Source organism: Lithobates pipiens, unplaced genomic scaffold (genome assembly GCF_037356315.1).
Source record: "Lithobates pipiens isolate NorthernLeopardFrog02 unplaced genomic scaffold, aLitPip1_a1.2 Scaffold_16, whole genome shotgun sequence".
Taxonomy (NCBI): Eukaryota; Metazoa; Chordata; class Amphibia; order Anura; family Ranidae; genus Lithobates; species Lithobates pipiens.
Window position 1 is genome coordinate 155,890,669 of NW_027507748.1, and position 12,198 is coordinate 155,902,866.

Genomic DNA, 12,198 nt, shown 5'->3' on the forward strand with positions numbered 1-12,198 from the left:
ACAATTTATTCACATTGGAAATCGCAGCATCAACTGCTGGTATATTGCATGGTGCATTACATTTTTTGGTGAATTTCTCCTCCATGGGATAGAGTGCTGTGAATCTCTTTGGAGGGAGAAAATGCTTATCCGGGAAATTTTTGGTACCACCTTTGTGGTGTCTTTTTTGGGAGCCATAGTGCGAAGCATAAAAGCAGAGGCACTAAGTAAATGCACTACTTGCTGAGCAATAGTCTAGCATACAATGTCTCTAATAGAGTAAAGCTTGGTGCCGAGTAAAAAGTGTTTCCTTTACTGGGAAAATACCTGTATGCAGCGCCTTACGTGACCTCACAACTCCTGTGTGATCTTCAGCTGTAGCTCTAGCTCTTTCGCTGAAGAGAGTTTGTATCTTTTTGTGTATGTGCTGCCGAAGCAAGCACTGTTTGTATCTGCAAACTCTTTGCTTAAGCCACGCCCCCTCCACAAATCAACCCGCCCCCCCTTTTTCAATTTTGAAGTGATTCCCGTGCACGCGAGCGGCGTTCGGGTCTTGCCAGTTTGCAAACCCAATGCAAGGAGGGGGAGGCCAGATCATCCACCACTGTGACACAGAAAAAACACGATACACATACAAAATATATGGGGGGCCACCGCACCCGAGGAGGGGGGGGTTTGGGGAGGGGGGAGTACACTCAATGTACCTGATAGCCCCTTCCCTTAGGGGGACGAATACTTTACTTCTTAGGAATCCCCTGATGAGCTGCATGAATGAGACCACACACTTGCACTTAGGCATTCATAGAGCTGACTGAGAGGCAACGTTAAAGGTATGTGTATTTACTCCCTCTAGTGGACACTTTAAGGCAGGGCTTGACAAATTTGCTTGGAATCTAGGAGCCAGCTAAAAAAGTTATGAGCCAGGTCCATAACGGAGATCTGGACCTGTCCCTGGCCTGACATGGAGACGAATGAGGGGAAGATAGCAAGCCCCCCCCCCCCATCTCCAAGTCAATGCCCATCATAGCTCTTAGAGACTCGTTTTATTTTTTTTATTTTTTTTCAAATGACAATTTTTTTTTAAATTGCATTTTAGTGTAAATATGAGATCTGTGGTCTCTCTGACCCCAGATCTCATATTTAAGAGGACCTGTCATGCTTTTTTCTATTACAAGGGATTTTTACATTCCTTGTAATAGGCATTAAAATGACACAATTTTTTTTTTAAAAGAACAGTGAAAAAAATAAAAGTTAACATAAGAAAAAAATAATCTTTAAACGCGCCCTGTCCCACCCGCATATGAAAGTGGTGTTCAAATCACACATGTGAGGTATCGCCGTGATCGGTAGAGCGAGAGCAATAAAACTAGCCCTAGACCTCCTCTAACTCAAAACGTGCAACCTGTAGAATTTTTTAAACGCCGCCTATGGAGATTTTAAAGGGTAAACGTTTGTTGCCATTCCATGAGCGGGCGCAATTTTGAAGCATGACATGTTGGGTATCAATTTACTCAGCGTAACATTATCTTTCACAATATAAAAAAAAATGGCCTAACTTTACTGTTGTCTTATTTTTTTATTAAATAATTTTTCCCCAAAAAAGTGCGAATGTAAGTCCGCTGCGCAAATACGGTGTGACAGACAGTATTGCAACGACCACCTTTTTATTCTCTAGGGTGTTAGAATAAAAAATATATATAATGTTTAGGGGTTCTAAATAAAGGGAAGGAGATAGGCGGGCAATGAAAACAGGCAGGGGAAGCTCCATTAGCATTGCTGGTTGTCATACCAACGGCCACCACAAGAGGGCACCAGATTCCAGAAGGAATCATAGGACCGCAGAAGGCCTCAAAGTCGCGGCCTCAATTAACGGCTTCCGGCGGAATGGCCCGACGCGATCACGCCGGGGGGTCCACGGAAACGGGATACCCCCAGCTGTGCTGCCCCAGGTGCCAGGTCGCTAATTCTAGTCGCAAATGTGACCTGGCGCCAGAGTTTTGTCGAGCCCTGCTTTAAGGCATGACAACATTTTACTCATGGAAGAAAAAAACATAGGTGGACTTTTTACAGTTCCTAGGCTTCTTTCCTTACCTTATCCTCTCTACATCTTCTCTACTTCCTCTCTACATCTTACCTATCCTCTCTAGTGTCAGACTGAAGTCAGACAGATCCAAACTTCACCCATCGCAGTGGGCTGAGTTAGCAAACACTCAAGGACCAGGTCCCTTTTAATCGGGGTTCCACTCCCTTGGACCTGTATTAGCACCCCGCCAGGAAAGGCTTTAGGTAATGTAAGCATGACCAAAAAGGGTCCCGAGGTGCAGCCCAGCAAGGAGAGGCGTTACAGGCAAAACCGTATATATGGTTTTGAGGCCCGGGTACCATCCACCTTGGCCTCAGTGGCAATTTGGATGGATCCGGTCTGTGGAGGCTGTTTAAATACAGCAAGGTTCCCTTCAGCGGAGCTCTTGAGAGCACATCTTCACTCATGACCAACACCTTACACACTGGCGAAAAAACTGAGGAGCTCCCGGTATGGGAGGGGTTACATAGGGAGGCAACTTCCTGTTTAGGGTGTGCCAGTGTCCATCACCTGAAGGTGGCCTATAACCCACATAGTAATTACTGTGGTTCTCTGTGTCCGTGATGTACAATAAAGAAATTACAGTATTGGTTAACCTCTTCCCGCCCGCCCTATAGCCGAATGACGGCTATAGAGCAGGCGCTTTCTCCGGGAGGCCATCCCTGGACGTCCTGGTGTTTACTTCCGCAATGCACCCCGCCGCGGGCGCGCATCGGGGAAGTTCTGTGTTTGCCGTGTCCCCCAGAGACAGGCAAACACAGATCGCTGTAAACGGCCAATCACAGCAGCCGTTTACAGCGCGATCGGCGTGTCCAATGTGAGATGATCTCATATGTAAACATATGAGATCATCTCTCAGCGCTGCTCTCCCTCCCCACACAGGCAGCGTGTGAGAGGAGAGAGAAAAACGGCTGCAGCAGCTGTAAGTGGGGAAAAAAATAAATTAAAAAAGTGCCATCCTCCCCCAGTGCCATCCGCCCCAGTGCTACCTGCCCCCAGTGCCACCTGTTAGTGCTATCTGTCCCCAGTGCCACCTGCTGTCAGTGCCATTTGTCCCCAGTGCCATCTGTCATTAGTGCCACATATAAGGGCCATCTGTCATCAGTGCCATCTGTCATCAGTGCCACGTATCAGTGCCTTTTGTCACCAGTGCCACCTTTCAGTGTCACGTGCCATCTGTTGTCAGTGTCACGTGTCATCAATGCCACTTATCAGTGCCATCTGTCAGTGTCACGCGTCATCGGTGCCACGTATTAGTGCCATCTGTCATTGGTGCCACGTATTAGTGCCATTGTCATCATTGCCATGTATCAGGGCCATCTGTCATCAGTGTCACGTGTCATTGCCCTGGTGCTCCAGGGCCTTCAAAAGTGTAATAGGTAGTCAACAAGTTAGATATGTAATTTATGCTCCTAGAACACCTGATGGCGCTCCCTGCATGTTGGGCCTCTCTATGTGGCCAGGCTGTGAAAAAGTCCCACACATGTGGTATTGTAATACTCAGGAGGAGAAGCAGAATTTTTTTGGGGGTGTCATTTGTGGTATACACATGCCATGTGAGAGAAATAACCTATTACAATGACAATTTTGTGGAAAAAAAAAAAGAAAAATCTTAATTTTGCAAAGAATTGTGGGAAAAAAATGACAACATCAAAAAGCTCACCATGCCTCTTACTAAATACCTTGGAATGTCTACTTTCCAAAAAGGGGTCATTTGGGGGGTATTTGTACTTTCCTGGCTTGTTCAGGTCACAAGAAGCGAGATAGGCCACCAGTACATCAGATGTGATCAATTTTGTGCGATTCGCACCACAGCTTGTAGACTCTCTAACTTTCACAAAGACCAAATAATATCCACTAATTTGGGTTATTTTTACCAAAGATATGTAGCAGTATAAATTGTGGCCAAAATTTATGAAGAAAAATTAATAATTTGCATAATTTTGTCACAGAAACAAAAAAAATGCAGTTTTTTTTCAAAATTTTCAGTCTTTTTTCATTTATAGCGCAAAAAATAAAAACCCCAGAGGTGATCAAATACCACCAAAAGAAAGCTCTATTTGTGGGAAAAAAGAACAAAAAATTCATTTGGGTACAGTGTTGCATGACTGAGTAATTGTCATTCAAAGTGTGAGAGCACCGAAAGCTGAAAATTGGTCTGGGCAGGAAGGGTGTTTAAGTGCCCAGTAAGCAAGTGGTTAAACAGAACTACAATCAAAGCTCATCTTACTGAGCACAATTTTCAAAGCTTCAACACAAGGATAAGGATCCTTATTTTAAACTGTGCGGACAGAATTTTCTAATCTTTTTGGACTGGAAAAAGTTTGTCAAAATAAGCATTCTTATCCTAGTGTGTTAACACTGTGTATTGTGCCTGATTATTTTCACAGATTATTCTATTTTGAGCTGCATCCTATGGAATTAAGACTTCTTGTAGATTACCTTTGTGTAAATGTACAGAATCTTCATCTGGATTTCTCTCATGATTTATTGCAGTTTTGTTGAAATTTAAATCTGCTTTAACAGTTAACAATATGTATCTTTTTTTTTTTTTTTTGCAGTTCATAATTTTTATTTCAAACTACATCAAAGTGCTTTACCTGGTGGATAACACCTTTTAGAACTAGAGCTGATATCATAAATGTATTTTCTTTAATCAGCTCGGCAAAGATGCAAAACAATGACTAATGCTTTACAGTGTTATGACTTCTAATGCCCAGTCCTTTTTTTTTAGATGAGTTCTCCTCCTGGGATGTGATCAGTTGGGTAGACATTAGTCTGGATGGCAGCAGTCCGAGCTTTATTTATCTCTCATTTGATGGTATTCAATTTAGGACCTGTTTGTGTTAATGCAACCTGGTGTTGGTGTTGGGTAGTGCACAAAGTATGTCAATGCACCCAGTAATTTTGCATGGCATGTGTCACCAATGTGAAGAAGGTCTTCCTGCATGTTTGTTGTAATATTTGACCGGGACTGCTGTGCCCTGTTTTGAAGGTATAGTCCTTTGCCTTCAGGTCTGGTATGCTAGTGCGTTTTTGCCATTTAAAATGGCAAAGATGTGTATATTTAGTTTACATAAAATACCAGATCAACTAAAATGCTGATATCCTTTCAGTGGCTCTTCAAATGAATTATAGGACAAAAATGACAAATCTGCCTTCAAGGCAAAGACTCATCATACTCATTTTGGACTAAATTCTTTACAATTCTAATTCTACATACCTCTGTCCATTTAATTTTGGTTGTAGGTACCAAGGTTACAGTGGGTGTCTCTTTTAAATTGGGTGAAAAGATGTTCTCCATCCCATTTTTAAATAATCCATCAGCAATTCCGTTTTTACTGGACTGTATCAACAGTTTGCCATTATTCAAAGCTAGTTAGGAGATTACAGTGCAAACTAGATACATGATGTTTTTTTCAGGAATCTTTCTAAACAGCAGTGAGCATGTGCATACCGGTACATGGGCTACTCACATGGTCGTTTGTATGAAATAGACACTTAGTTGAGTTGATAGACATAAATATTTACAGACAATTGAATGCTACAAGTGTTTAGGTAGTACAATGTATTTTTTTTAGTTGGACCAACTAACCTGTGGGGCCTTTGCTTTGAGGTATGTAGTCATCTAAGTTTTGGAAAAATAAAAGCAAACGCATTAAGGAAGGGAAAACGTTTTTTGTTTTAAACAGAAAATTTTTATACAAGACACAGGACAACTGTGGAGCATGAGTACAAGAATTTCAAGAAAGCGTTCCAGAAGATGTTGTAGGTCTCATACTCTTATTAGGACTTCAGTTGTTTTAAACAGTTTAAAATGTTGCTGGCAGTATATTGAAATTCTGATATGCAGGTAGTTCCGCATGGCATTCTCACTTACACGTGCCAGCTTGTCTTTTCTCATTTTGTAAAGAAAAAATGTATTAGATCTAGTCACACGTGCCTTTTAACTGCTGACACAAAGGGTGAAGGGATTTGCTTTTTAAACATTGTTAAATCACATTTAGATCTGTAATATTGGTTTGCTGATGGGTAAAAGATGGATTCAAACTGTAACTGTTACTTTTTAATTGCAGATGTGAATGATTCAGTCTTTCGGATTGCAAATGAAAAGAATAAGCCTGATCAGGAAAGAAGGTTGCCTGAAACACCAGAGCCAAGCTCTAAGGTCAGCAACGTTGAGACCCCTAAACATGCAGCTGCCAAAGAAAAACAGAAGCCTGAAGCACCACACACCTCATCGAAATCAGAATCCATACATGAGAGTTCCAAATCCTGTCCCACACCAGAGGTAAAATCTGATCCCCATTCTGCTTTCCCTAATAAGCTATAATGTGTGATTGCTGGGTGTCGCCATGTGTTGCATGCACAATATAAGCTAAAAAAAATGCCAGAAAAACGCTGGATAAAAAACGCTCACAATGCAATTTTTTGCCAGCTTTCAGCAGCAGTTGGGAGCATTTAGCTTTATTTTTTGCTGGCAAATCGCTCCCAAATATTCAAAAGTTTTTTTGTTTTTTTTTCTGCTCCTAGAAGCTGAAGCTTTAAGAATGGTTCTAGACGAAAACAGTGTGCATGAACACAGCATTTGCTTCTAGAGGCAGAAAAAAAGCTCAACAGCTGCTGCTAGGAGCATTTTTTTGAAGCTAGTGTGTTAATGATTTTGTCAAACTGTCCACTGTCGGAGTTCCAAACATTGTAGTGCCAAGCTTTTTCCAGAATATTAATTCCTATTTTGCCAGGTGGACACTGCCAGTGAAATGGAGGAGCTGGAACCAGATAGCGTGTCAATAAATCCAGAACCTGAAACCCGTCCCACTGCCAAGTTACAAGTCTTTCTTGCACGATACAGGTGAGTATATTTGAGTAATAGCTGTCATAATGAAGGATGTGTTTAGCAACAGTCTACTGGGTCCTTTCAGCTATATAAATGCATCCTGTCTCTGGCCCCAAGTCTGGACTTAACAAACTGGAGCATAATTCTCACCTACAACAGTTATATTTGTGGTTTTCACCATGATGTTGCAGCTTGTCAGTTGACCAGTATAACATATTGGTACCTTGATGTTATTGTTAGTAAGTTTATAATGTATATCTTTTTTCTTAGCTATAATCCATTTGATGGGCCCAATGAAAATCCTGAAGCAGAACTGCCTCTCACAGCTGGTGAATACATATACATCTATGGTGACATGGATGATGATGGGTTTTATGAAGGTAGGTGAACTTAAAGGCACTATTAATATATCATGGTGACACTGTTGCCAAACTAAAATGTAGACAAAAACCTCCCTTCTAAAGAAGGTTTTTTTTTTAAATGTATTTTTTGTCACCAGTAGGGTTTACAGTAAGAACAAAGAAGTCCAATTGTAAACCTATGCATTCTGACTTGTGTAAGATAACATATCCACAGTTATGACAACAGTGCTTATAGGAGTAATAACGTAGAACTATAGGCAAAACGTTTTATTTTTTTATTTTGGATAGAGTATGAGAGGGTTATAATCCCTGACAGATTTTATTTTTTTTCGCCATCTGTGTCACATTGCAGATATTTCCCTTTACTTCCAGTCCTATAGCCAAATTGGGTGAAATGTGCAGCGCTTATGTGATCATATAAACCATAACAAATGATATAAGTACAAAAAACGTGAATAATGATGTGCTCAAATATACTCCAAGCAGTCCTCTTTATGATATGTAATGTCTATAAATAGAGGAACTTGGATGTGTGATGTCCAAAAAAAGTCAGTGGCAAACTTCAATCATGTGTGATGATAATCCTCAACCACATGTGGATATGATATAGTGAAAGTCTTTAACTTCAAATATGTATGATGTAATAACAGTTGATAGTATATCCACCACCAAAGACACCAGAAGCTGCTTACCAGAGGGATTGAACTCAAATAGGTGTACACCTAGTGAGTCAATCAAGCTTTGTGGTATAATATACCAAGGGGATCAGATGCTCTATCCAGATATGACCTCCAGATGGACCTCCGAACAGCGTAACTCCTTATGGAAATTTTAATACATGAAAAGCAAGGGAAATACACTCGTGTTTAGCAGTAAAATCAAGCGCTTGTATAAAAGAAGACAGTGGTCTCAGCATATCTTACTGACGCGTTTCGACTTCAAAGTCATCATCTGGGGTCCCCAGGTGACATCTCATAAAAAAGCAAAAAAATTACCCACATGCAAAAAAGATTGATAATCATAATTGGTACTTATACAAGTAACATGTAACAATTAAGTAAATAATAAAGTAAATAATAAAAACACTTTTATTGAATTTACAAACTGTTAAAATACCATCAAGATACAAATATCATAAAAGAGCGTGCATCTTGGGCATTACTGCAGCGACCTCGGTTCTACATGTTTCACCACAATGTGGCTTCTTCAGGAGTCTTATGAGTGCTGTGTAAGCTATTAGAAATAAAATGTACCAATAGTGAATAAAGAAACACAAACAAAATTTGCTGACAAATTAGATTAGTAATAAACAGATTGTTAGATCATGTTGGGGAAAAAGTATATTCCTCCAATATGATCTAACAATCTAAATGATACGGGTAGGAGTACTGATTGTGGCACCTCGAAAATCCCAATTTTTTTGAATTTTGTAAATTGTTAGTGTTAATAGGAAATCATGGCAAAAAAAGTAAAAAACAAAACAAAAATCAAGATTTGTATACTGGAACCAGTAATGCTGTGGTAGGTTTTATTGTATAAACTAAGGGTAGGATGAGGGTAGTGGAAGGGGGAGGTTGGTCCGAGGGTAAGCTTACTGGGTTAGCATAAAACTATTATTGGGGTAGAACAGAATATTATATTTAAAAGGCGGGGGTGGTTGAAATCACATATGCCCCACCTTTCCCTTGCAGACCAGTCCAGGGGTGGAAAGAAGAAGAAGAAAAAAAAAATATGAGGAAGGTAACAAGATATTCAAGATTAGTTGGTTATATCATGAACATATTATTTATTCTGTCAAAACAGTGGTTTACTGAGGGCTGGTAGGGTGTGCTCTAAAAATGTTAATTTGGTTCAGTTTTGGAAGGTACACGTTTGCTAAAGTGGCTGTTTGAGAACCAATACAGCCTTTTGAGGAATGTATTCTATTTCATCATCCATGAAACATGTAGGGTGCATTCCAATACTCACTAGAGTTGGCAATGAGTATACTAACCTCTTGGGATTTTTAGTCTGGGGAGCCATTACGATAGATAGTATGAGAGAGTTTATCTCACATGAATTTTTCCCATTTGAAAATGTGTTTCTTCAGGAAAAGCTATTTGAGATTTCTGTCTGCAAAATTCTCAACGTTCTGCATTTCTCGGGTACATTAAAATTGTTGTAAACCTCTGACATTAAATATGAACAAGTCAATCCCACTATAATGTGTATTTGTCTCTAACCAGAGCACCAAGTATCATTTCTGTCTACTGCCTTGTTACTCTGCTATCTGCATGAGTCACTTCTGGCAGGTTTTTCTGACACCAAGAGGTAAAAAGGAGACCGGGAAGGAGGTTCCAGCACAAAGGCTGTGATTAACAGCCTCAGCTATGTTCCTGTGAGCTGTATGAAGGGAGGTGTGTCCCTTCCCCACAAATAGCTCTCAACTCCCCTAACAGTGTTTAACTTCAGCTCCCTGCCCCTGCTCTCTGAAATCTCAGGCAAGTGGTATTCAATTCTGCATATCGAACAGCTGTAGAGAAGAAAAGACAAACAAGTACAACTTATGTAGGTGGATTTGTTTTACCTCTGTGTGTTACCTGAGGCCAGTCACTTCACAGGGTAATGTAAGGGTTTAGAACTACTTTAAGGCTATGAGTGTTGAGAGAAGAGATGCTTAAGAGGCCATGTTCTATGCTGGGGTAGTACTGATTTCTGATCGCAGCAAGGCATATATAAGTGAGGAAGGAAGAGGAGACGTGGGGGAAGACTGCGCGTGGCGGGAGATGTAAGGGGGGGTGGGGGAGGTGAGAAGGAGAAGGGGTCTTCTAGCTGTCCCAGGAGTAAGGATCAGGTGAAGGGTTAGGAGCCAAATCTGGGTAGGGGATTGACAAGAGGAGATGGGGGACTAATACACCATAGTTCTGTGTCCCCTAGGTCATACTAGATGAATCAATGTGTCACAGCTGGGGGGGGGAGTTTGTTAGGGCAGGCTTAGAGCTTCCTAGCAACCAACAAAATTGACATTTTGGTCTACCTAGTGGTGAAAGGGTGTTGTAACCTGATTAGAAAAGATATCTGGATGGGGGCAGAAATGGATGGGAAGGGCTAAGGTAAAAGATCATCTGCAGTGTGGGGCAGCTATGTTTCATGGTGTGAAAGGGATGGTGATGCCATTACCCCTACTTGGTTTTCTTCACTATTAGAAGTAGCCAGAGGGCACATAGATTGGGTCTCAGAGCTGGATCTGTCTCGGGAAGGGTCTGACAGAAGTGATCAGGCAAGAATAGTAGGGTATAGAGGCAGCCACAGTAGGGTATAGAAGCAGCCACATGTCTTGAGACTGATATCTACAGAATATAATAGGCCCTGTTTGACAATAGCCTTGAAAATACTGTAAGTGTCATATGACATCAACCTTAACCACTTGCTTACTGGGCACTTAAACACCCTTCCTGCCCAGACCAATTTTCAGCTTTCGGTGCTCTCACACTTTGAATGACAATTACTCAGTCATGCAACACTGTACCCAAATTAATTTTTTTGTCCTTTTTTTCCCACAAATAGAGCTTTTTTTTGGTGGCATTTGATCACCTCTGGGGTTTTTATTTTTTGCGCTATAAATGAAAAAAGACCGAAAATTTGGAAAAAAAACACATATTTCTTTGTTTCTGTGACAAAATTATGCAAATTATTAATTTTTCTTCATAAATTTTGGCCACAATTTATACTGCTACATATCTTTGGTAAAAATAACCAAAATTTGTGGATATTATTTGGTCTTTGTGAAAGTTAGAGAGTCTACTAGCTGTGGTGCGAATCGCACAAAATTGATCACATCTGATGTACTGGTGGCCTATCTCGCTTCTTGTGACCCGAACAAGCCAGGAAAGTACAAATACCCCCCAAATGACCCCTTTTTGGAAAGTAGACATTCCAGGGTATTTAGTAAGAGGCATGGTGAGCTTTTTGATGTTGTCATTTTTTTCCCACAATTCTTTGCAAAATTAAGATTTTTCTTTTTTTTTTTCCCCCACAAAATTGTCATTGTAATAGGTTTTTCTCACATGGCATGTGTATACCACAAATGACACCCCCAAAAAATTCTGCTACTCCTCCTGAGTATTACAATACCACATGTGGGGGACTTTTTCACAGCCTGGCCACACAGAGAGGCCCAACATGCAGGGAGCGCCATCAGGTGTTCTAGGAGCATAAATTACACATCTAACTTGTTGACTACCTATTACACTTTTGAAGGCCCTGGAGCACCAGGACAATGACACGTGACACTGATGACAGATGGCACTGACACGTGGCAATGATGACACGTGGCAATGATGACACGTGGCAATGATGACACGTGGCACTGATGACACGTGGCACTGATGACAGATGGCACTAATATGTGGCACTGACAGATGGCACTAATATGTGGCACTGACAGATGGCACTAATATGTGGCACTGACAGATGGCACTTATACGTGGCACTGATGACACGTGGCACTGATGACAGATGGCACTAATACGTGGCACCGATGACGCATGACTCTGATGATAGATGGCACTGATAAGTGCCATTGATGACACGTGACACTGACAACAGGTGATACTGACAGGTGGCACTGATACGTGGCACTGATGACAGAGGGCACTGATGACAGATGGCACTATGTGGCACTGATGGCACGTGGCACTGATGACAGATGACACTGACAACAGGTGGCACTGGGGACAGATAGCACTAACAGGTGGCACTGGGGACAGATAGCACTAACAGGTGGCACTGGGGACAGATAGCACTAACAGGTGGCACTGGGGACAGATAGCACTAACAGGTGGCACTGGGGACAGATAGCACTAACAGGTGGCACTGGGGACAGATAGCACTAACAGGTGGCACTGGGGACAGATAGCACTAACAGGTGGCACTGGGGACAGATAGCACTAACAGGT

At 41.4% G+C, this 12,198-nt stretch overlaps 1 protein-coding gene across 11 annotated transcripts in view; it reads left to right on the forward strand.

Annotated features, from left to right (window-relative positions):
- Positions 1-12,198, forward strand: part of TSPOAP1 (TSPO associated protein 1) — a 376,947-nt gene that overhangs the window by 249,017 nt on the left and 115,732 nt on the right. For 10 of the 11 annotated variants that reach the window (XM_077480674.1, XM_077480675.1, XM_077480679.1 and 7 more), the window contains 4 exons: positions 4,797-4,883; positions 6,139-6,353; positions 6,805-6,914; positions 7,170-7,279. In XM_077480674.1, coding sequence (XP_077336800.1) covers positions 4,797-4,883; positions 6,139-6,353; positions 6,805-6,914; positions 7,170-7,279 — 522 coding nt within the window. The remainder of the gene's footprint in view (positions 1-4,796; positions 4,884-6,138; positions 6,354-6,804; positions 6,915-7,169; positions 7,280-12,198) is intronic. The other variant, XM_077480678.1, reaches the window with a different exon arrangement.